At 39.6% G+C, this 26,868-nt stretch overlaps 1 protein-coding gene across 1 annotated transcript in view; it reads left to right on the forward strand.

The window, feature by feature from the left end:
- Positions 1–26,868, forward strand: part of SEMA4B (semaphorin 4B) — a gene marked incomplete at its 5' end in the record, with an annotated part of 53,842 nt that continues 26,974 nt past the window's right edge. Inside the window, 1 exon segment of the mRNA XM_072402743.1 lies at positions 1–258. Within this exon segment, the coding sequence (XP_072258844.1) occupies positions 156–258 (103 nt within the window).

Raw genomic sequence — 26,868 nt, forward strand, 5'->3', positions numbered from 1 at the left:
AGCACCGGTCTCCGCGCACAGCTCCGATCCCCGCACACAGCTCCGGGGCCCCTCTGCTTGGATTACAACACAAGAAGAGCAAAGCACAGATCCCAGCAATCTCTGGATTATTTAAAGCAAAGAAAGGGAATCCTGATCGCCTGCCAGGCTCGGCTATGGAGAGCTGGAGATGGCTGTTGGTTATAGGACACATGGTGGCCACTCTTCTACTGGTACACTCTACTGATGAGGTTGTCCCAAGACTCACCTTGCGCTATGGTAAGCAGGAAAGGGTTAATACTGGATGGATGTGGCCCCTGGCTGTATGGGGCCCCTGGCTGTGAAGTTACCTAGGGTGACAATCCTGTGTGTATATATTCTGTACACTTCTATAGCTGATCAGATTTCACTACAACTACTGTTTACTTTATGTTGCTTCTAAAAAGGAAATGTTTAGAGATTATTACTAAAGTACTCTTGTCTTGCCTATTTTACCAAAACAGATACCGATGGCTGGCGGTTCACCGGGTTCATACCCGCTTGACCTATTGTAGTTCCTCCACAGAATGTCCACTTACATGGTCTGGGCCCTTTCACCTGGCCAGAATTACCTTTATATAGGAGTAGTTTATATAGAGTTATACTTGCCTTACCTAAATCTTATCGAATTGCTGGTGGTGGTGTAACCGTGTTTCCGGGTCCCATGGAAGGTAGAGTAGGTGTTTCGGTCCATCTCAAGAGCATCTTATGGTTGGGTTTTATTTGGATGGTCAATGACATCCAAGGCATGGAGATCTGAGTCCATTTCATGACCATCTTATCATGGGATTTTGGTTGGATAGTAGGGGACCTCATCTTAGCCAAGGCATGGAGATCAGGGGTCCATTTCAGGATCATTTATCTTGGGATTTAGGTTGGATAGTATGGGGACCTCGTCTTGGTCAAGGCATGGAGATCTGAGGTTCATTTCAAGAGCATTTTATCAGCGTTTTTTGCTAGTATGGGGACCTCATTTTGGTCAAGGCATGGGGTTGTGGGGTCCATTTCAAGAGTATTCTATCCTAGGATTTTGGTTGGATAGTGGGGGACCTCATCCTAGTTAGGGCATGAAGATCTGGGGTTTATTTCTAGACCATCTTATCATGGGATTTTGGTTGGATGTTTGCTGACCTCCTCCTAGCCAGGCATGGAGATCTGAGGTCCATTACAAGAGCATCTCATCGTTTGATTTTGGTCGGATAGTAGGGGACCTCATCCTAGTCAAAGCATGGAGATCTGGGGTCCATTTCCAGACCATCTTATCATGGGTTTTTGGTTGGATGTTTGCCCACCTCCTCCTAATCAAGGCATGGGAATGGGGTCCAATTCAAGACAATGTTATCATGGGGTTTTGGTCAGATAGTAGGGGACCTCATCCTAGCCAAGGCATGGAGAGCTGGGATCCAATTCAAGAGCATTGGTTGGATAGTCAGTGACATAATCCCAGCCAAGGCACCATGGGTGGAAATAGGGGTACGGTAGGTGTAATTCTAACTTTTTTGTTTTTGGTTGTCTTTTTCATCTACTATGTATTGGTGATTTTAGTGTGTGTGGGGGGGGGGGGCAAAAATGTAATGGGAATTAGTGGGGAAGGTTTGCTTAACCCTAACCAGCAAGTGTTTAGTTAGTGTGTTTAGCTAACTGTAAACTAGGGTTAGGGAAAGGGGTTGAAGAGCAGCTGAACCACCTTCCAGCCACCCATGTAGTGCACATTTTTGTTATTCTCAACTGTCTTTGTGTGTGGTTGCCTGAAATGGCTCCCAACACCCCCCAGCCATTGGTTCCCCTATTATTATGGGCACAGATTGCCTCTGGTCTGATGACCTGTACTACACTGCTGAATGTGCTGATAAGAAAAGTTTGGATCTCTTTCATACTACTCCCCCCTCCCTACTAACAGCTTCAGCACATTAACCCTTTCAGCCCTCCATATGGCCGCACTACAGGGATTGCTTTGGGATCAGATGACCATTAAACCCACACAAGAATATCATTGTAATACAAATGATTTAAAGTATAATATCCCATGTTTCCCTTCCTCCCTGCAGGATTGTTTGATCTTGCAAATGTACATTGATTTCCTGGTTGTTACATTGTTACTTTGCATAGAAGGAAGCAGAATAATGAATCTCATAAACTATTGCTGACACTGAAATGTGGACAGTATATAAGAGAAGATATAAATATTAATGAATTGTGTCACATCTGTCAGATATCCCCCTGCTCCTCTCCTGATGACTGTACATGTATCATATATCAGATATTCTTTACTAATGACAATTATATTCTCACATCTCAATAAGGATACATTCTGCTATGCCGGTGCCATAAGGACACATAGTATATAACTGAAAGGGGAAGATATATAAAAGGCGCAGGTTATAAATATTAGGAACAACTTGTCTATTTTGGTAAAGTGGTGCCCAGCTGTCTCCTGTGCTCAGCTGCCTTCATCTGTTCCCTATCTTCTTTTACAAGTGTGGACTGTCATTAAGACACTTCTGGAAAATTAAAATGTAAAAGACAATATAGGAAAAAAAAATCTGCCTAGGGAGAATTAGTAATGTTGAGATTATGGGAGCCACCATTGCTGATTTATTTGTGAAGGTGCAAGCTCCTGAGTCATCTTCTGCTACATAGTGATTCATTGAGCTATAACAAGCATGGCAATTCACTAGCTGCATGCTTGTTGCAAAATAATGACTTGTAAATGAAGGATCAGAATAAGGCAGATTTAGGATAACACCCATCAAGCAAACTCCTACGTTAGCAGTAGGGAAAGCTGCCATTTCTCTAGCAGGTTTCTTTAAATGTGTGCCAAACATTTCTAGGAAAATGCAAGTTGCCTGGCTGTTATCCTGACCCTAAAGCTAGGTACACAATACTTATCGTTAGAAAGCAAACGATTAAGAACAATCAACGATTATGCACAATTATTTTGGAACGATTATATTGTGCACAATTCTGTACATGCTGTAACGATACGATTGTTCAAATATAATCCACCAGAAATGTACACACGCTAGATACGATCATTTGAACGATGCAGGAAGTGACATGGAAAGGAGAAAGTGTATTGCAGAAACATCCACGATCACTGAACGACCGTACACACGATAGGTAGAGAACGATCATCACTCAATTACATCCACCGGGACGGTCGTTCATTTTCAGTAACAATCCTCGCTCGTCGGCATCATTGTGCACCTTTTTTGTTAACAATTCTCGGACGATCGGTCGTTAGTCGTTCGTTTCCAAGGACATTTATTGGAAGTGTGTACGCAGCTTTAGGCTTTAGTATGTTGAGTCTCTTACTTTGGAAAATTGCATGTTGATCAAGAAGTTTGAGTTTCCTGATTTCACTTGTTGATGGTTGTGGGTTGGTAGTTTAAAATGGGTGACCATGACCTGGAAAAAATGGGCAGATAAGGACTGGTCAATTTCTTCCAGATTTTGTGATCAGCAGACTTTCCGGGTCAGTCTCAAAAAGTGGTGACTTCAGAGGGTCAACACAACAGCCAGATGGAAAGTTTTAGAGGAGATCACAATGGGAATGTGAAAGTCAGAAATGGACCGGAGAGCAAAGGAAGGTGGCCTCGTGAATTTAGTTGAATATTAGATTTGGGGAAAAATACATCATTTTTGAAGCACATGGCTGGGTTTGGTATTTCAAATACGCACAACTTCACCTTATTCACTATAGTTATGTGTACAGCTTCTACTGTTTTAACTTTTTAGGCAGTGCAAGGATTTTTTTGTATCTGTTGGAACCATTTCCCTAAATCCTGGTTTATAAAGGGATTTTACGGAGCACTTCTTTAAAATTCTGCCAAACTAATTTAAAATACAGGCTGTGGTTCCAAATATCCGAACTTCAAATGATTCTCCTTCTGCACATTCCTCATACCCCCTGACACCCGGGACCGAAAGGGTGCAAATAGCCAAATGGCCAAATACAACACAAGCTGTTAGTAAACAACGAAATTGTGTCACCGCACACAGACGCCGTACCATGCCAAATTCTGTTTCCGCTGCTGGCCCAAATTGTGTTTTTTATAAACAGCACGCCCATTGCCAGAAAAACATTCTGCATTGTGTATTTATTGCTTAACATTTGTTGAGTCCTCATAGTAAGGTCGGCTGTGTGTTGCTATAATGCAAAGTAAGAGATAATTAGTGGTGCTGTTCATTTTGAATGGTACCCCAATTCATTTGTCGAAACACCCCAACTCCTGGGCAATGCAGTTTACCCCAATATGGGAACAATCTGTGTCTTGCATGGCGGTGCATTTGATTTGCCCATCTGGGGTTCTTTATGGTGCAGTGGCAGCTCATTTGAAATAGTTTACTTTACTTACCATGTTAAGGACTACTCAACATACATGAAATATTTGACTTTGCTATTGTTAGGATTTTTTAGACCCTCAGTGGTGACCACCTGGGCATTATACCCTGGCCGTTGAACGTTGTGTACTCATTCAAGTTTTTATCACTCGAATTTGCATGTTTGTACCTTTGGTGAGAGAAAGAGAAACATTGAATGCATTCATTTGCTTTGTGAGGTGGAGAATATTGATTTCCTGAGAAGTTCCATCTTGTCCAATCGATTCTTCATACAAATGTTCACAAGACCACAATAAACATTTTCTAATAGCTGTAGTTATAATAAAGTGGACAGTCCATTAAAATGGAAGGCTTCTATCCACCTTCTGGGCTCTGTCCCCAAATCACCCACAAATAATAAAAATAGTATTATATTTGGGTTTCCCTGAGTGGATGTTGTGAAACGCAGAACAGCCAAGAAAGCGCTAAGGAAATGGACTGGAGTGTTTCAGCTTTGCGTCCACCAAGAATCTCCCTGAAAGAACAATCATGTCTCTCCTACCAATATCAAAGATGTTTAATCCTATTTTTTGTTCTTCTTTAAAAGCATTTTTCACCTGTTAAAAGAAGGTGATTTGGGAAGGGTAGGACGCCCAAAGAGTGTTATGATGTTCATTCTGTCTGAACACAACTTGCAGGCTTTGCTACTTTCTATTTGCTGGTCCTGTTTGTAGAATGCTTTCTTCTGTACATGAAAGCCCACGTGTCTTTTGAGAAAATCCTCATGCCCATGCTTGTCGTTAACCTGTTTTACAGTTCATGCTTTGATGTCAGAGGGTGGGGTCAGATCTGTTTCTAATACCCAGCAGCGTAAAAGGTCTGAGGATTGCTTTGGCAAAAAAAAGGGGGAAGAGGACTGTCTATGCAAAAAATCCAAAAAGGCTTACTTTTTGTTTTATTTATTTAGGTTTACAAACAAACTTTTAGGAGCATGTTTATTTTGTGCTTGCAAGTCCCATTTGCTGCACATCTGGATTTCTTCAATGGGAAATCCAGCAGGGTTCTCCCCAGGCCCTTTTAGCTGGGTTCACCACCCGGCACTTTTCAGCACCCACCCGGCTGTTTTTGGGTGGCTACTAAAAAGTTTGGTCACAATACAGGGGCTGCCACCCGCCTACAATTTCTTCCCACCCGGCTTAAAAAAATTTCTAGGTTGAGCACTGTCCAGTATTCAGTAATGTACACTGATCAGCCAAAACATTAGAACCATCTGACTAATTTTGTGTGGGCCCCCTCATATACCCTACAGCTCTGGGTTTGTGAAACATGAACTCCACAAAAGTTGCCCTGTGGCAGACATCACATCCTATAAATTTACTGCTTCCACTGGCCACCCTACTTCCAATAGTGCATCCAGCAAGGTGGCTCAGTGGTTAGCACTCTGGCTAACCACTGGTTAGCTCTATAAATATACCCAATAATGTATAGATTGTGTTCAGTTTTTCAAGACATTTGATGGTCAGGTATATTAAGCCAACCATGCATGGGAAGTTTTGGTCTCTATTTAGTAGCATGTGTAGCCATAAAAAAAGGGTGCTAAGTCTAACACTTTGAAGCCACCAAAAAAGAGCCTTACATCTGAAATGACTGTTCCTCCATAAAGTCACTTCCACCTAACAAGCCCATTTCAAGTATTTTATGAGAACTCTCTAAAATCTCTTCTTCACCTTTGATGTACATATCTTGCAATTATGTAAGTCTTTAAAGGCTTGTAGATTGTAAGCTCTTCTGGGCAGGGTCCTCTTCTCCTCCTGTGTCACTGTCCTTATTCGTCTGTCATTTGCAACCCCTATTTAATGTTCAGCGCTGCGTAATATGTTGGCACTATATAAATCCTGTTAATAATAATAATAATAATAATATTATTAAATAAAAGCCCAAACAATGTATTATCAGTTTAGGGATTAGACTTTACCCTCTGGAGAAAGGAAAATCAGAAATGGCTGCAAAGATCTGTATTATCCCATAGATCATCATTACCTTCTTTTGTTCGACCGTCATAATGCCCCTGGTAAAGAAAGATCATTATTATGAATAATAATATTAAACCAGATTGATATAGCGCCAACATAATACACAGTGCTGTACAATAAATATGGCTTGCCAATGACAGACAGATACAGACAGTGACACAGGAGGAGGAGAGGACCCTGCCCCCAAGAGCTTACAATCTAGGAAGTGGGGGAAGTATCACACAATAGGTGGGGATATATGATCATAGTTCATTTTTATATTCTTCGAAACTTTAATGACAAAAGATAAAGCTTTAACTATTCCCTCCTTTCTCCCATCTAGCATTAAGGAGAAGAGATATATCTGTCCAAGTCTCATACATACAGGTCTCCCTTATTCCATCATTTGTTGGAACTAGTTAACTAAAAGCCTTTTCTTATAAATGAAGGGATTTAAGCCTTGAAACTGGATATATAATTTTTTCCTTTACCTACGCCTGTGAAACTGAATATTTCAATGGCATCTGTTGTGTAAAGGTCACAGTCAACTAATGTTACATATATCAATTATCCTTCAGGTAATGGTGAGACTGTATCAGTAATGGGGAAACAAACAAGCTGCAAGCACTTATCTGTGTAGATGAGGCCTCTGTATGTAAAGAGACTGAGTTATTAAAAAAAGAGAAAAAGGGAAAAGAAAAGGGAAACCCAAAGCAATTTATCAGATTTTGGATTTTGTAACCTATGCTATGGAAAAGTATGGTTGCTGTAGGAAGCATTTTAATACCTTCAATGCAGATGGTGAACCACTGGATATATCACCACTGGTGTCCTTTACTAGGAACCCTTTCCAATCACCAGGATTCCCTCTTTTCTTCATCGTTCCATTACTGTCACAGCTTACCAATGCCATGCATATATCAGTATGTACTGCAAAGCATGTGCAATATTATATTATTGTCAGACCAAATGAAATAACAGAAGTTTTAATGAAGTCTTTTGCCAAGGCAGCTATACAATTCTGCATTATTATTCTCCTCCCTAGAAGACCTCCTTTATCTAATATTTAGTCAAGCAGACATATGTATATGTGATCCTACACACACAATTAATAGCCTTGGTTTCAATAATGAATTTCAAAAGATCCCAAAGGTATTTCTGTGCTCCATTCATCTGTGTCATAATTAATGTTTTTCTGTGTTACCGTATATCAGTTTATTCATAAATACAGAACTTGTTAATATAGAAACACTAACTTGAGTGACTACAGGTGTCTATTGCATGTTTAATTCTCTTTAGACTTCTGTGTTGGGCTTAATAAAGCAGGTTTTCAGTTTTATCTGTATGGATAATGCAGATTTCCTCTTAGACAAATGGAAATCATTAGCCATAGTTGTTAAATAGAGCAAAAAGAATGATTTATGACCAGGCTGTTCACTTAAAAGAGTGATTTATCACTCTACAAGAGATAATTCACTTTGCTTGGTCAATGTGGAAAAATACACTTTGCAAAGAATACCCGATCAAAGGTAAAAAAATATGATCTGTGCTTGCATATGATTGGAAGTCCATGAAAAGTCACCTTACTGTGATATATCCTTTGTAGGGTGGTGAGTTAACATCCAATAATTCATTAAAAAATTCAACATAAATGAAATATAAAGTATATGAACAATATAGCGAATATGCTATAGTATAAATGTACTTAAAGCGTACCTAAACTCAAAATTCTTTACTTTTCATAAAAGGGTAGATAACCCTTTTTTTTTTTTGAAGTGCAACACCCTTTTTAAAAAAACAGGGTGCAGCATCACCCCCTTCATTAAGATTGAATTGGAGTACAGAGCCTCCAGGGATACCTACGTCACGCATCCCGGGAGGCTCTTGGCTGCTCCTTCTGCGCATGCCTGAGCGCCTCGGACATGCACAGAAGGAGCCATTTAATCAAAAGGGAAAAAATGTGCATGCGCAGTGAGCTTGGCAAGTTTTTTCCCCATCTACATACATCCCCTGATCTTGTGTCTGCTCAGTGCAAGATCGGGGGACGTAGGAAGAAGAACACCGAAGAAGAGAGGAGAAGCTGTCGACACTGGGTGCTCCCTCTGTATCGGCCTGAAGACAGATACCGGGATGACGTGGGACCGGATGTCTCCCAACAGACTGATATGCAGTATGGAACATGTGTGATTTTTTTTTTTTTAAAAGGCCCCCACCCTGTTCTCAATTTACCTAATAAAAGTACCCCAAAAGAGTAAATTTGGAAATAAACTTTCACTCATCTTCCATATCATTAGACGTGATGTCACCACTCTTTTTGTTTTATGCAGAGCAGGCATATTCTTTCTGGTTCAGTCGATTCTATTAGCATCTTCATGTGAGATTTTGGCTGTCCTTGTGAACTGTTCTTGCCCCCAGGTGCCGCAGAGGTTAGAAGGCAGTAAAGTAATAACAATGAGATCTTTACTTTTCACTGATACAATTTTCACCTACTCATTAAAGGAGTACATGAGAGAGGACTCAGTCAATGTAAGTGGCCCTTCCATCCAAATGGAAGGTCTATTTTAAGAATAGCAAAGCCATTGAACCCCAGCAACTTCCTTATTCATTTGATAGAAAACATCTGAAAGCACTGCCCTTCCAGTCCTACAATTTTCCTCTTTTATTTATAGATTTGATATCTTCCATATTTAAATCTTATATGTATGCGTTTTATAGGCTTCATATTGATTGACGTCTATGTTTCTTGACCTTTACAACATGGGAAAACCTTGAAAAACTTTCAGGTCTTTGGAGAACCCATTTTATATTTACTATATCCACAGCTCACAGTATATTAGTGTGCTGGTCAATATGAAGAATACCTCTATATTGCTGGTTTTTGGGATGAATGTCACCCTTACAAATAGCCAAAAAGATCATTGGGGTCACTTAAACTGACTTGAGAAGTCTAAATTGCCCATTGCTCAAGGAACCCCCAGCAACCTCTGGAAGAACCCTAGAGTTCCAAGAAACCCTTGGTTCATGTAATGAAACTTCTAAACTCTATCTCTGATACATATAACTTTGACCCAATTAATATTTAATGCTATTCAAATGTTGTTTACTTGTTTCGATTTCTTTAACCATTTGAACTGGCCTGACAACTATGTCCAACTTGGCACGGAGTTCTGGTGTTTTCTATATTTTGAATTGGGAGAGGAACTTATTGAGAATATCCACCCACCACTCCCTTTTACAAACAGATGTGTACACACATAAGCACACTTCGTCATCTATATGTACACAAGGAGAAAGCAAAGAATGGAGTCAAGTGGTGTCTATGGCAAATGTTCACCATTATTGCTTGTCAGTAATGACACTTTGGGTTCGCCTATCTGTTCATCAAAGTGAAAACTAAAGTCATGTGAAAGGTGAATTTGGATGCAGCTGTAACATGGGGTTGGACAAATATCAGGAACCATGTAGCTATTTTTTTTTCCTGTTATGGTGAATGGAGACACATGTTCCATTTCTCCTACACACTTCCCGCTGGCTCTATGATTGGACCTACTACCAACAGAATTCTCTCGACTTACTATAAAACTCATCCTACATTGCACATTACTAGCAAATCCTATCCTAGTACAACAATTGAAATAAACAAAAGTGCTAGACATATACAATTTACTAAAACTGACTGTTGCTGTAATATTGTCGCCCTGCAACAGAACTAATATTTTTCTTCTCTGCTGCCTATGCCAATGGAAGCCATGCAAGGTGTCAATTGTCTATTGGCCAACCATTGGAGCTAAAAATTTTTATTTATTAGTAGAAAAAAAAATGATACTGAGATACAATATAAATGAAAAAAAAAGAAAGATTAGATTATTGACAGAATTAACAGTATCCAGTGACATATCATGACAATAAATATGTTTGCCTTCTAACATGTTTTCTCTTTTATATAAAACAAAATAAACATACCAGTGCTCAACCCAGAATTTTTTTTAAGATGGGTGGGAAGAAATTGTAGGCGGGTGGCACCACCTGTATTGTGACCAAACGCTTCAGTAACCACCCAAAAACAGCTGGGTGGGTGCTAAAAAGTGTCGGGTTGTGCACCCAGCTAAAAGGGCCTGGGGAGAACCCTGCATACTATATGGGCATGGAGTAGAGGTACATTGAATATTTTTATTAGATTTAATAGCAGAGTTGATAGTAATTCAGATGACTATTGAATAAGTGGATGGCACATCAAATACTTGCAAAGAATGATTTAACTTGAATGTAATATTGATCAATAATAGAATCAAAGTGCTTAGTGAATGCCTTATGAGCGTTATGCTAAGCACACAATTACAGTGAGAGTTTGGAATCAATGGCTTTCGTCTCTCAGCTGATCAACTCGTTTTGTTCCGTTGAGAGAGAAATATGAAGGATACACATGAGGAGCCCATGAGGTGTATAACAATAGAGGTCACTGGCAGACAACCACTAATGACCTCTACTTTGACATCAGGGAACACCTATACATACTTAGCATTTCTTCCATGATGAACACCACGAATGGTCATGTCAGGTCGTGTTGGGTGATGAAAATCTAGAATGTTTATTAGTCCTTTACACTTTGACATTTAGGATTGTTTTCTCACATTCACATACACAGGCTTCATTTTCCTTTTGTTTTAAGTATTGACAGCACAGATAAGCAGACTGGTAAATTTTCACTCAAGGAGAAGAGGAGATAAGGAAATGTACTCCCTATTTATTTACATTTACCTCCAAAGGTCACACAGTGTCCATCTATACAATCTATTTTTCAAATAACATGGTGTGGCAGTAAATTATCCCTGTGATGTGTTTTTCTGTCCACATGGACGTGATGATTTATTGGGCCTCCGGGGCCACAAAACACAAACCACTTGAAATACCTGAGTCTTGATATTTTACTATTTTTGGATGTTGGAATCCTCAAGGTAAAGTTTTTTAACCTGTCAGATGGGCATTAAAAGTAGCTATATTTTATCAGATTAAGTTTGAGCAACCTTAGGCAGTCCTGCATGACTTTTCTTGGACAGTAAAGCATTTGCTCAGCCATTGGTCTCAAAGCCTCTGATTACCATCATTTTCCCCCAAGGCCAAATCGGTTTGCTTACGTTAGGGGCCCTCCCTGTTACCTAAAAGACACAGTCATGTGATGAAGTCAATTATGTAGATGTGCCTGCAGATATCACACGGTTTTGGGATGGTGCATGAACATATGACTATTTTCCAATGACTATAAGCAGTTACCTAAGCAAGAAGCACTCAAACATTAGAGCTATTGACCATAGCACAGGTATATTTGCTCTGAATAAGAAACAAACCTTGACTCTTTTGTCTTCATTATCTTCGAGGGCACCAGGTGTCACCAACAATTTTGTGTGCCAATTGGGATCCTAGGGTTGCCAAAATATGCCTATTGCAGCTTCCAATGACCATCAGCTGAAACTTATAGACGTTGTGAGTGTTAGTAAGAAAAGTTCTAGGCTTTGTTCAGGGAAGAATCGTTCTTTTTAACAAGTAGAAGCACGTTAAAGAAATTGGCAAGCAATGAGTTTCAGTTTTTATGCTTGTATTTTTTTATATATGCTTTTACAAGCATTAACAGCAAGTTATTGCATAACCAATTTCAATTTTATTGGGGGGAATTAAAAAAAAAACATAAAATATATCAGATTGCATTTTTTAAATAATGGTGAATAGTTTTAACCTTTCACAGTACAGATTAAAACACCTTCCACTTTTCAATAAATTATCTTGTCTCTTAGATTGTAAGGTGGCTCAGTGGTTAGCACTCTGGCCTTTCCAGTGCTAGGTCCTGGGTTCGAATCCCAGCCAGGACACTATCTGCATGGAGTTTGCAGGTTCTCCCCATGTCTGTGTGGGTTTCCTCCCACATCCCAAAAACATGCTGTTAGGTTATTGGCTTACCCCCAAACTGTGGTAATGACATTAGATTGTGAGCTCTTTTGAGGAACAGTTAGTGCCATGACTATGGACTTTGTACAGCGCTGCGTAATATAATGGCGCTATATAAATACTGTGTAATAATAAGCTCCTTTGGCCAGGGTCCTCTCCTCCCTCTGTGTCTCTGTCATTTGCATCCCTTATTTATTGTACAGCGCTGCATAATATGTTGGCACTTTATGTTTAATTTTAATAATATCAGACAATTAAAGTCTTGATCATTGCATTGCGAGCACTGCAGTACTGAGAAAATTAAATTCAGTGCTCACAGAGATTTGCAGAATTTGTGACATTCATTTAACTCTGAATATGAATATCCATCTACACTGCTATGGATGAAAGGATTTAGGCTTGTAGACAGCAGCTATGTAGACTTATCGAAGGCTTGTGCAAGGCTAAGTGTCAGAACTCATAGCAGTTTTCACGGAAGGTGAATTCTGGTTGCTGTGGGTTAATAGGTTTAGCACATCCTCAATGCTTCTGGTTCTATGCTATTAAATATGGCCATACATCATGATTCTCCTCCACAAATGCAATTCTGGCTGCTGATGCAAAAACGCTGGAAGAGAACAGCAAACCTAATCCTAAAAGCCAAGTTTTTTGTTTTTAATTATAAAACATACATTTCCTGCTCTTCCCAATACAGTCATTAGGGGATAGGCTGCCAAATATATTTCCTCCTCGGAAAGCATAGTTCTTCTGATATGTTAAATCTTAGGCTCCTATTGCTTCACTGATGATGATGGCTATTGTTGAAATATTATATTTCAATATAATGATTCTGCATTGTAAAACTAAAAACCTTATTTGCACTTGCAATATAAATTTGCATCGGTTTTAGGGAAGGGCCGTTGCCCATCAAATATCCTATCTGTGAAAGCTTTTTTGGCTAAGTCCAAGCCACTTGCCTGTTAATTCACATAGAATAACTCAATTTGTTTCAATGTCTTTTTGTCAAGATTTCCAGTCTTAGAGAATAGTCCCGTGTGTCACTTACTTCAGTCTCTTACCCAAAGCTGCCATACAGGAAACTCATTATGATTTAAATCAGTTTTATTAAACATTTGCATTCAATGACATAGACTTGATTAGCTTTTTTTGGACTTTTAATTAACATTTAATGTTAGGGTTGAGTCAGAAATACCTTCTGTACTGGATAAGTGCTGCTAAAGATATACAGCTTCATTTACATCACTTTCTGAAACCTTTAAAAATATCACGCTCAGTACTATAGCAAGTATCTCGCTGGCAGCTGCTATTATGCAATTTGTAGTCATTATTCCTTTGAACAAGGTTCATGGTTGTTTTCTGTGTTCCATGAAGATTTTACTTTTGTAGCTGGACTAGATCAGCAGCTATTCTTAACAAGGGTTCCTTCAGTGGTTGCTTGACCAAAAAGCACTTTGTGCCTTTCAGATCTGTACAACTGACACCAATATTTTATTTGGCTATGTGTAAGGGTGACATTCTTCCATTGGCCAGCAATATAGGAGGAATTCTTCCCAATGACCACCATGCTACAGTACCATGGGCTTTTGGTTTCCCAACATCTAAAAGTTGTTTCCAGGGTTCATCCATGTTAGAAAAAAGTTGAGCAAGGCTGCTCCAGAGGTTGCTTGGGGTTCCTTCGTATTATTAGGGACAAGGCCATGAGGAAAAGTCAAAATTAAAGAGGAAGTAAACTCAAAAGTCCCCCATACCAGCAAAAATACACTTATCTTCAATCCCTCAGGACAGTCCGATCCATCCGGAGGTCTCTTACATCGGGTCCCGCGTCATCCCGGCATCCATCTTCGACGCAGCGCTCCGGGCGGCACCATCTTCTTCTCTTCTTTTGGGTTCTTGTTCCTACATCACCCGACCCAGGTAACAAATCGGGTGACGTAGATGGGGAAAAAACTTGCCGATCTCACTGCGCATGCAATTTCATTCCTTTTGACAAAAGGGCTCCTTCTGAGCATGCCTGAGATGTTCGGACATGCGCAGAAGGAGCACCCAAGAGCCTCCCAGGATGGGTGATATAGATATCCTGGGAGACTCTGCACTCCCATTTATTCGCTTAGACGATCAAGAATTAGACGGCGGTGTTGCACCCTTTTTTTTATTAGAGTGTTGCACTTTAAAAAAAAACAAACAACAGAATTTTTACTCTACTTAGAAGGGTTGTCTACCCTTTTATGTAAAGTGAAATGTCTGAGTTTAGGTATGCTTTATTGATCTTTTTAGGTTGTTTATAGGGGTGGCTTCCAGCCCCAACTGTAAGGGGCAAATCTTTGCACTGGCCGCAGCGCTCCGGGCGGCACCATCTTCTTCTCTTCTTTTGGGTTCTTGTTCCTACATCACCCGACCCAGGTAACAAATCGGGTGACGTAGATGGGGAAAAAACTTGCCGATCTCACTGCGCATGCAATTTCATTCCTTTTGACAAAAGGGCTCCTTCTGAGCATGCCTGAGATGTTCGGACATGCGCAGAAGGAGCACCCAAGAGCCTCCCAGGATGGGTGATATAGATATCCTGGGAGACTATGCGCTCCCATTTATTCGCTTAGACGATCAAGAATTAGACGGCGGTGTTGCACCCTTTTTTTTATTAGAGTGTTGCACTTTAAAAAAAACAAACAACAGAATTTTTACTCTACTTAGAAGGGTTGTCCACCCTTTTATGTAAAGTGAAATGTCTGAGTTTAGGTATGCTTTATTGATCTTTTTAGGTTGTTTATAGGGGTGGCTTCCAGCCCCAACTGTAAGGGGCAAATCTTTGCACTGGCAACGAATGTAGGAGGCTTTTTCCCATGACCCCTAAATTGTGGTTCCCCCAGACCTGAACATAATTTGAAGGGTTCCTCAGGACTAAGGAGTTGGAAAAAAATGCTGAATAGCACAAGTTCAACCCGTTGATTACCTAGGTAAATTTTTAACTTAAGGAATACTTGTGCTGACTTTAATTATCCATTTAAGTGCAATTAAATATCCTGTTGACTCTGAGAAATGAGAAAAATGGGAGTACATTCTATCTAAGACAATGGTATGCACATCTAGAAGTTCTAACCATTGTCTTCTCTTTGTAGGCAATGTATTATGAATATTTTATATACATCTGAACAATGTTGTAAGTGAAAGCAGCATTTTTCTTTCCGTTTCACATGGGTCACCTTTAAAGGAATATTTTCTTACCATTGTGTATTTTGGCTTTCTTGCATCATTCATGATGCAATCAAGTTGTGAAAAGTAAAATATTGTAAGTGAAGTTTATTTCTACAAAAGCGTTCTTCCTGCCTGTGATCAGGATGTTTGGACTGACCACTTAAAAAGGTCCGCTGGCCTACAAATATCAACATAAGAAGGCTTGAGATCAAGAACTGCAAACACAAGTTGTTTAAGTAAAATGTTTGCAACACTGGGAAATTTCATTGTATAATCGTATCCTGGGAAAAAGAATTACTGCTCTTTATCAACAACAGAGAGAACTTATGGGGACATTGACCCTATAATTATCAGTTTCATTGCAGGTAACATATAGATGCAGTATCCTATTTCTGTTTCTCGATACCATTAATGAGTAAACTTGGTGTTTGTTTTAATCCCTTTGTTGGTTCCTATTCGTATTGTAGTTCCTATTCGTATTGTAATTGACCTTGAATTTGTCAAAGTCATTGACTTGAAACTCTTTGGTTCTTTAGATTGTCATGGTGAGACAAATCCGGTGGTGTTATTGGAGCTGTAGTCATGGTGCTGACCTTGCATTCCAAAGTAGCCTTTCTCAACCTTTTTAACATTGGGGAACCTGTAAAGTAACTTTCAGATCTCAGGGAACCCCTTCTATGTTTACCATATCCACAGCTCACAGTATGTAAACATGGTGGTCAGATAGAAGAATGCCCATATCCAGTGAGAAGAATGTCACCCTTACAATTAGCCAAAAAGATCATTGATGTCACTTAAACAGATCTGAGAGGTCCAAATTGCTCATTGTTCAAGGAACCCCCAGCAACCTCTGGAGGGACCCTGGTTGAGAAACCCTGCCCTGGGCTTTTGATACCTTGACCAGCTGGTTGCCACCAATGGCTTATGACTCTGTAGCCTAATTTGGCAAAAATGTTGACTTGTTCCTGGAACAATGTTCCCAAAGGGAGGGCTTTTTGAGGTCACAGATCTCTTAAAGTGGAACTAAACCCAAAAAAAAAAACACACTTACCTTGAATCCCTCAAATCCATCTATCATTTGTGAGGTTTCTTTGTTTGAGTCCTGCGTTGTCCCAGTATCTGTCTTCAGCCCGGCTGACATCTTCTTCTGTCTTCTTCCGGGTTCTTCTTCCTACATCACCCAACCTCGCACTGCGCAAGCGCCAGATTGGGTGGCGTAGATGGGAAAAAACGATAGCCGATCTCACTGCACATGCGCAAGATCAGCAATTATTTCTTCAGTTAATGAAAGGGCTCCTTCTGCGCATGTCCAAGATCAGCCCTGGGAGGCTTTGTGCGGTGATAAAGACTGAAAGGACAGGTTCTGCGTGCATAAAAAAAGGGTTGTCTACTCTTTTTTATGTAAAGTAAAAAATTTGAGTTTAGGTTTAAGAATTTTTCTTTTCTTAGAGAAAACATCTACAATACAGGAAGGTGAATCTCTGCACCTTATACCCTTTCTTAGGCTGGGTACACACGTGCAATAATTCTCGTTCGATAATCGGCTCAGGGCTGATATCGGACGAGAATCTTGTGTGTGTGTAGCGCTCGTCAGCCATCGTCCGAACGAACTTCCTGGCGGATCCACAGGTGATGGACGACCAATGATCGTAATGCAAGTTAAGCGGATAGAGCAAAGTCAGGTGCCGCTCCGCCGTTCTCCCCACCGCCCTCTCCATAGAGCAGAACTGTGCTTCGTGCAGTCGTTAGTCATTGGAAGGGATTGTGAAAGATCTTTTCCAACGACAATGATTGCACGTGTGTACCTTTACTTAGCTTTACCCTAACTGAAGGCTAAACTGGATAAAGATTGTGTTTGGATCATAGATATAACATTTCTGTCCGTTTTTCTTGTATTTTCTTACACTCCTACCTTTACTAAGCTGGTAAAATACTGTCCAGGTGTTAAAACTAGTTGTAATACATCAATCTCTGTAATATGATATTGCAATTTATGATAAAAGAACCAGGTGAATATAAGTGCCTGCAGGAGAGGAGAGGTAATGATACTGCATGTTGGAGTTAAGGAGCTGTTAGCACACGCCTCTTGTACGTAGGATTTATTTGTACGATTTATTTGTACATGGAGAACAATAATTATTAACTCCTTAGATGTGGTCTGGGTCAGAGTCCATAGCATATTGACAGTCTGCAGGGCTACTTACTCCAAATGTGTTGTTTGGGTTCATAGTTCCTGCTAATGCTGGATCATTGATAGGTTTGCCTGGGAGGGGCAGGCCCTGTTCTAACATGTTTATTTGGCTGAACATTCATTTCCTTGGCAATATTACAACCTACAATAAAGAGCTAAAGAGATTGAGAACTTTGAAAACAAGCTGGGATGGTCTATTTTATGAAGGCGTGTTTACTGTGTGCGTGCTGCACTTTCCACGGGCCTTAGATGTCTTATTTGTCGTTGACAGATATATGACGCTAATGGTCTCAAGAAGAAACAGCCAGAATGATGTTTTCACACAGGAAACAAGAAAAACCTTTAAGCAAAATGTTAGGTGTCACTGAGACAAAAAGTAATAGGGAATTTAAAATGTTAGAGTTGTTTTGCCAGCAGAACATGAGACGAGGGTACGTCTTCCAATGGGGGAAGATTGTACAGGTTTAGGTTTGTTCTAGTTTCCCAGCTGCTTTATCCAATTTCTCTATGTCCAAATGATTGCAGTGGAGAATAAGAGGAGTGAATTATTTATTTTTAAGTAAATAGAGACATAGACACTCTTGGTAGAGCTGATGTTCATATTAAGATATATTAGTATGTATCTCTGCATGGCTGAGGAGGGTTGGTACCTGGATCATTTGAGGTTGATCTTCCAATAAAATGGAAGTTTACAGTCCGGGACCCCCTCTCTATTTTTTTTTTATTATTATTGTTAATAATCAGGATTTAAATAGTGCCAACATATTACGCAGCGCTGTACATTCAATAGGGGTTGCAAATGACAGACGAATACTGACAGTGACACAGGAGGAGGAGAGGACCCATGTAGGGTCATGAGAGGACCCTCTACCCAAATCGCCTTCTATTATTAGGTGTAAGATGCACCTTAAAAAGAAAAGGTTACATTTATACTAATCTTACTCTATTCTGCCTTGATGGACATGAGATCTTTGTCTTTCTGGATTCCAGGTGAATGTAAAGCAGGGACAATCCCATGAGAAAGTGCCCCAGTCCATTGCATTTGCCGTGGCAACCTTTTTGCAAAACTCCAGTATATATTTATATATATTTATGTTCTCATCAGTAATCTTTCTATCTGTACATTGTAATTCAGTGGTTGTTGTTTGCCACCATTTACAGATGGTAACCAGTGGAGGCTTCCTAATGCAAGTTCCCATTCAAAGACCACTTCATGTCTATTTTCTATACTTCATATGTGTTTTTTTTTTTAGCAATCTTTCAGCTTCTTTTAATCATCCTCGCATGTGATTTTCAGCTGACCATTTCCTACTGTTTCTTGAAGAAACGTTCATATCGGCAGATCAAAGGCTCACAACGTACTTCTATATGTCAAGTGACATCTGTAAGAAGCAGGTTTTATACAGAAGTCAGTGAAACTTATGTAACCGTGGAACAGATTTCTTTTAGAAGATTCCTCATGTGTTCTCGCAAAATGTTTTGGTCACATGGAACACTAAAAAAAAAGCTGTTTTTCTATTCCATATTTCAGCTATATGTGGAAGCTTGTAATAGAGAGGTAACTAGAGATCAATGGGTTTCCAAGAAAAATTAGATGAGGCTAACTAACCAGCAGAAAAAAATGGGGTCTTGGAAGATCGGCAATTGCCAGGGCTGCGGCAACCTTCAGGCCAACGTTGCAACCCCTGCACCGATAGTTATGTGCCGGCTTGCACTAATATACATACACTAAACACACATATGCATTCATTTAGCATTCACAAATCCCAGAGATCTTTCTCTAAATGCATGGTTGCATACAGGGTTCCCTATTTTGCAATGTTTGTTAATGACAGTAGTGTTACCGGTCAACCCACGTGTTGGCTGTTATTTCCAGGCTCCTCTTGGCACCCTTGCCTCATTCCCCTATGCTCGTCAGTGTTCTCCCCAGCCCCTTTTACCCGGGCGCACCCACCAGCACTCTTCAGTAACCACCCGGCTATTTTTGGGTGGTTACTGAGGAAATGGGTCACAATACTGCAGCTGTCACCTTCCTACAATTTCTTCCCACCCGGCTTCAAAACATTTCTGCATTAAACACCGCTCCTATTCGGACATCTATTGCCGATCGATCACAGCAGATTTAGACTAAATCAGCCGAATAGCATTTTCTTCCTACAGAGTTGCTCCAACATTTACTCCTCCCAATGGCCCTGATTTAATAAAGCTCTCCAAGGCTGGAGAGGATACACTTTGATCAGTGAAGCTGGGTGATCCAGCAAACCTGGAATGGATTTCCTAAAAATCATTAGCTATTTGTTAGCAAATGGCTTCAATCCTGGACCAGGTTTGCTGGATCGGGTGATTCACTTCACTGATGAAAGTGTATTCTCACCAGCCTTGGAGAGCTTTAATAAATCGAGCCAATGTGTTGAGATGTTAAGTTCACATTAGTTGACTGCAAAACTACTCATAGATTGTGACCAAGACCTCTTACCTAGACAATATCTGATACCATTCATTCATGAAGTCAATAAATTGTTAAACATTACCCAACACAAATGTAAAATTTGCAACCTGTTACTATTCTGTTCCTTTTTTATTCTGGTTAATATTTTCCTTCTAGAATCGAAAGACTTTCTTGTTCTTAACAAGCTGCAGCAACCTTTCTTTAATAAGAAAAGGATCTATAAATGTGGAACTTTCTCACACACTCCCTCGCTGCTCCTTTACTTGGAAATAAAAACTAAAACAGCCAGTGTTGTTTCCACAGCAACTGAAAATGAATTTTCATGAATATCTGACATGTCGTGCACTGTATTTCCCGTACTGTCTTTGCGGCTGGGCTGTCTGTAATTCTGGCAGGCAAAATAATAACCTTCTAGTTGCCCTGATTTTCCTGCTTACATACACATGACATTATTACCACACCTTTTGTGATGTTATAATTTGTTCATAAATTTATTTTCATGTTTATAATATAGTCACAGAATAAAATAAATATATCTGAATAGTTCTGTGGCTTGGTAGTTTGTATGGGTGGTCTTTGTAAAGACACAACCTGCGAGGACTTAATGTTCTCCTGATATTTAAATATTCTCCCCTCCTATTGTGTGTTAATTCCCCCTCCTCTTAGATTGTAAGCTCTTCAGGGCAGGGTCCTCTCCTCCTCTTGTGTCAGTGTCTGTATTTGTCTATCATTTGCAACCTCCATTTATTGTACAGCACTGCGTAATATGTTGTTACTATATAAATCCTGTTTAATAATAATATTTAAGTGTTCTTGCCCTGCTTTCGTCTGAATTCTGGAAGCTTGCTAGTAGGTGACGATCTAGTACAGGGGTCGGCAAACTCCGGCCTTTAGGCCAGATACGGCTTAGTCGGTAGTTCGTTTTGGCCTAACACCCCGTGGCCGATCCAGCCAGGGGGTGTTAAGAACTACTGGAGCCACTGGAGCTGGGCCTGATCTAGTATTTGGGACTGATTTTCACCAATTCAGTAAAATTATAAGAATTCAACAGTCTAACAATCATAAGCAACTCCTTTTTCAGCCCTGTATTGTATATGAATCATTTGGACATGTCGGTAGTTCAAAAAGTACAAAAGTTATTTAAACCTGATCAAAATTCAGATTGCTTTCTAATAAATGATCATAAGGGCAAAAAAGCCACGTGTGTGCCATTCAGAAAATCAGACTGGTTAGCCAAGCAAAACATGGCGCTGGATATGCTATAGGGTACTTGACACGATCTAAACTGGTGCTAGAGGCTGTTGGTTGGTACTTTGAGAGCCTCGTTAGGCTTGGTACACACAACAGATCAATGGCCAAATTTGCTCCTGATTGATTGATCTGAATAATAGTTGAAGGCTTAAAAGCCCCAGAAAACTCTGCAGACATTTACAATATCCTGCCCTTCTGGTGTACCAACCAACTGGAGGTCACCCACCTTGCTCTTGATTACCAACCGGAATGTACCCTAGTTTTTATTATTATTATTATTATTATTATTAATATTAATAATAATAAACAGGAGTTATATAGCGCCAACATCTTATGCAGCGTTGTACATTAAATAGAGACCGTTCAAACTAGTTACCATTCATACTCTCCTCCCGCCGGCCATATAGGAAACACACTCCTGACTGTCCCTTACTGCAACCCAAATAAACACAAAGTTAAAGCTCTTAAGAATGCAAATTAAACATATCAACCACATTTATCACAATGTCTGATTACGGAGGCAAAAATTAGTTGGTTACTACTGGTCAGAAATAGATTTCACTTTTTATATTTCTATCAAATTGGAAATTAATCAGAAGTAAAACATCTGCCTATGTCTAACAGCCCTTAGATTGACTTTTCATCAGCACTGTATACAAATAGTCTCTGCAAGACAATTTCTAACATGTTAGATGTAAAGAGGCCAAGCTAATCATTCTTGTGTAAATTACATGTGGCAATAATTATTCTATTTTTGATATCTCTGGAGCTCAAATACTATCACTGGCATGTTTCCAGGAGTCGCTTTAGTTCTTGATTGCATGTAGGAATGCCTTGTGGCTGCCACGTTTCAGAACACAGGGCTTGGTATCCAGCATAGGGAATATTATGCAGTGGCAGTAACTTTTACCAATGTGAGCAGCAGGCAGCCCGTTCTACGTGGGTTTCTGCATCTCCAGATGGTAGGCAGACCTGATATCAAGTTCCTTTTATTGTGTGTGCATGGTTAGACTCTTTATCCAGAGACATGTGAAGTTTAACTTCACTAAATGTATTCAGCAGTGGAAATTACTTGTGTCCCTGTTCAGTAAGCTACTAGAAAATAAAAAAATCTGTGGATCTGCCAGAAATTTCATGGTTCTGGTCTAAACCAACAACTCGATGCTTGTGCTCAGTGATGTTGGCTATGGACCAATGGGCTCCAGTGCGAATTTATGACCAGCCCCCCATTTCAAATTAAGGACATAAACCTCCATTCCCCATTGGCCCCTTTCACTCTTGTGTAAATTGTGGACCTTAGATTTTCATTGCTGCCACTGTGGAGTGAAAAAAATGAGGTCTAGGGTAGTAGTGTGTTGGGGAACCAAATGGGACCCTACAGTGGCAAAGTAGACTCAGACTGTCATAGGAGTGAATTAGGTGGACCCCAATGGTGCAGACAAACTTATTTTTCCAAGTAGCAGACAGTGAAGTGTTCCCACTGCAAACTTTGTTCCTAGGCCATTATATTTGCTACACAATTAAACTCTAACTAAAGTTGCCATCCTTGCTTACTGGACTAGAAAACATTTGACTACCCTATCCTTCAGGTAGTCCTTGTAGATTATCTTTGACTATGCATAGGTACCTCTCCATGTCGCTTATCATTCCTATAGATCTTCCAGTTCCTGTAATGATCATTTTCCTTTCTACTTCTCAGAAAGCACCAGACCACTTACATTTATTTGTTTTATGTTCCATCCATTAATGTGAAGATTCCCTTTTAACAAGGTTTGTGCATCAGCGATTTCCCTGTAACAGATTTAATGAAACGTCAGATTACTCCGTTTCACTAAAGCCGCATGAAACCTCGGTTGATGTGCTGTGACACGAGTAAATGAACGACAGGGAATATGAGCATGGGGTTTATAGAGTAATGTATTCACAGACTGGATAATAGCTGTTAAAGAAAACACTGCATAGATGGCAAGGTGACAGTTGGCTGACCTTTGTATCAGCTGAGGGAAAGCATAAAATCATGAGTGGTTTAAAGTGCACCAGCGACCACATGTGGCAGTATGGGCGTCACGGTTTATTTGCACCCATCTTGGCTCGGATATATATTGGGCATGTTGTATTCGGTACTGTATTTGGAATGCGGAACAAAAGAATTTTAAAACTCTTGACCATGTCCAACATCTATCTAGTCCAGAAGATTAGCTTGTAAAAGCAGACGTCCGATTGTCATCCGTAAAAGTGTATATTGTATAATGCAATGCTGCTCTTTTACTTCTTGTTCCTGGATGACGTATGTTTTTGTCTAAAGAAGAAGAATATTCTAACTGTATCTTAACTTTGATATACCAAATTCAGTGTTCTCCCCAGCCCCTTTTAGCTGGGTGCACGACCCATCACTTTTCAGTTGTTTTTGGGTGGTGACTGCACATGTAGGTCACATTATAGAGGCCGCCACTCGTCCACAGCTTTTTCCCACCCAGACAAAAAAAATGTCTTTGGAGAATACTAAAATGATATGTATTATGCTACAATGGATTTCGTGTAATATACATGCTTCCCAGCCCCTTTTAGCCGGGCGCACCACCCAACATTTTTCAGTAACCCCCGTCAGTTTTTGGGCAGTTACTGAAGAGTTGGCTCACAATAAAGGAGCTGCCACCCGCCTACAGCTATTTCCCGCCCAGCTTGAAATAAAATTCTGGCGAGATCCCTCATTTTATATAGTTCTTTTTCATTGTGTATCAATTTGCTATAGTTTCCTAGCTCTGGTATAGCTAATAACTTACAAAAATAACAGTTCTCTGACCCCTTCAATGTCCAATATTTCTAATTTTCTGTCAACTTAAATTATCCAGATAAAACAGAATGGCTGTGGTTATTGTGAGGATCTAGTATATGCCAGTGATCTTCACCAATATAATGATAGGAATTCAACAATTATAGACAACTCCTTTTTCAGTCCTCGATTGTATTTGGATCATTCGGACATGTTGGTAGTTTTGGATCAAAGTACAAAAGTTAATTAAATCTGATCAAACTTCGAATTGCTTTCTAACAGAATAATAAATTAAAGGGCAAAAAAGGGGCCATGTGTATGTCATTCAGAAATTCAGACGAGTTAGTCAAACATTGGTACTATGCAACAATATAATTACATAGTAGATGGGAAGAATATTGGTCATTCATATACAATATATACTGTGTGTATATATGTGTGTGTGCTTAAATATATATATATATATATATATATATATATCTTAATTTGTTTTTCGAATAAACTGTTGTAGTATTTTTAGTTTCTCTTGAAACATAAAACTATATATAAATGCTTATCTGAAAGCAAACAGTGTTTCCAGGGTGGACTGGATGGCAATGCCTAAATTAACATGATAAAGTTGGGAAGTTGGGAAATAACTTAAACTAACTTAAGTTGGGAAAATCAAATTAAACAGACTATTGTGACATGTCCAGAATGATGTCATGTTTGTCCATTGCTGCAGAGTTTTTGTCTCCTCTCCAGAATCCTGAAAAACTTAACTCATTGATAGTATATTTTCTTATCTTTCCAGCTCATGCTGCAATCACCCTGAAAGTTAATAATTGCCTGCAGGGAAACTGACAAAGGTGGTGTATTACTAATCCCTAAACTAACCCGGTCATCACTGGGTCACTTTTACAGAATAGTTTACCTGTGATAAAAAAATTGAATATTCTCCAATTCCTGCGACAGTGTTGATATTCCCAAAGACTGGACATATGTAGAAAGGTTTAAAATGATATATGTTTAAATATAATATTATTTTTAATAATCTCCTTTTTACAACACTGGGCTGACGCCTAAGTTCACAAAGAGCAGAAAATTGGTCAAAAAGACCCACGGCTGGTTAGAAGAGTATACAGCCCAGAAAAGGGTGTTGTGTGGTTTACAAAATATAATCAATACTTTTTATTAAATCATAATAAAATCATCATAAATGGCAACAACATTAATTTCTAAGTTGACATATTTAGTGTTTATAGGAAGCTTGAAGCGTTTCGCGGGAACAACCTGCTTCTTCAGAGGAAAAATCAAAAAACAAATTTGTACCTTCGATTGATTGTAAAACAACAGAGCCAAATATGTTTGTTTCAAAGACTTCAAAGACCTTTAAGAAAGATGTCCCAAATCATCATAATGCAAAGTTCTAAAGGTTGGCTAGTGTTAGAAAAAATATAGACGCCTACGTTGCTATAGAAGACTGTGCCATTCTTATCATTATCTACATGTTGACCCATTGGGAAACCCACTTTCAGCCCTCCACAACCAACCTAGCATGTTGCAAGCAGAACATCCCTGGTCCTGTTTAAAATCAAATGCAAATATTAGTTTATGGCAATCACAATGACATTTCCCTATAATGTGGAATTTGCCCTTCTTATCAGCGCAGACTAAAACTAAAGTCCAGCCAGGATCATCTTGCTGTTGTCACCATGTTATTAAATAAGCCCTGTGACACATTCATCATTCACAGCACAATAATGGAATAAAAGCTTTTCTAGCCCATAATTGTCAGCCTTTTTGTGGATAGACAGCTGTAACCTATAATGGTTTTGTGAGTTTGCAAACATTTGGCTTGATTTAAAAAAGCTCTGAAAGGCTAGAGAAGATACACTTACATCAGTGAAGCTGGGTGATCCAGCAAACCTGGAATGGAATTTTTGAAAATCATTTGCTCTATGTTAGCAAATATCTACCAGATCCATTCCGGGTTTGCTGGATCACCCAGCTACACTGATAAAAGTGTATCCTCTGTAGCCTAGAAGAACTTTAATAAATCAGGCCCATTGGGTCTGATTTATGAAAACTGAAGGGAAGTGGAGAAGTTGTCCATACTATAGCCGTCCGATTTATGCTTTTATTTTCTAACTTGCAATGGAAAATGACAGTTGGATGGTTGCTGTGGGTGCCGCTGCTTGTGTCATATATTAGTACTCCAATCCCCCTCTCTGTGGATCTGATATAATGTGCAAAGCTGGAACCTTTGTGAAAAGTTATCCATAAGCAGGATAGGATATGTCTGCTAGGACTGTCCTTACCTTCTACTTGTCTATCAAGAACTCATTGATGGCTAGTAGAGATCCCAGCACTTGCTTGACCTACCTCTAACATAAGTCTACATAGTCTGCCCCTTAACGTCACAAGATTGAGTTACGGCAAAGTTCCCCTTTGATACTTTGGCCCAATTCCAGATATGGTCACCTTATGGATTCCTAGCTGGTGCCCTAATGATAAGATTGTAAAATCTCATATTGTGGCCATGTATTATTTTTAAGCCATCTATATATTACATAGCACGTTACAATAAAATAGGACCACAAATAACAAACCTTCATACTTGAAAAGTACAAACAATGACCCAGGAGAAGAGGACTTGCCCTATGAATCTGTGGGGGTAGCAGTGCTCAACCCAAAAATTTTTCTAAGCTGGGTGAGAAGAAATTGTAGGTGGGTGGAA

The sequence above is a fragment of the Pyxicephalus adspersus genome, chromosome 2 (assembly GCF_032062135.1).
Source record: "Pyxicephalus adspersus chromosome 2, UCB_Pads_2.0, whole genome shotgun sequence".
In the NCBI taxonomy this organism is placed as follows: domain Eukaryota; kingdom Metazoa; phylum Chordata; class Amphibia; order Anura; family Pyxicephalidae; genus Pyxicephalus; species Pyxicephalus adspersus.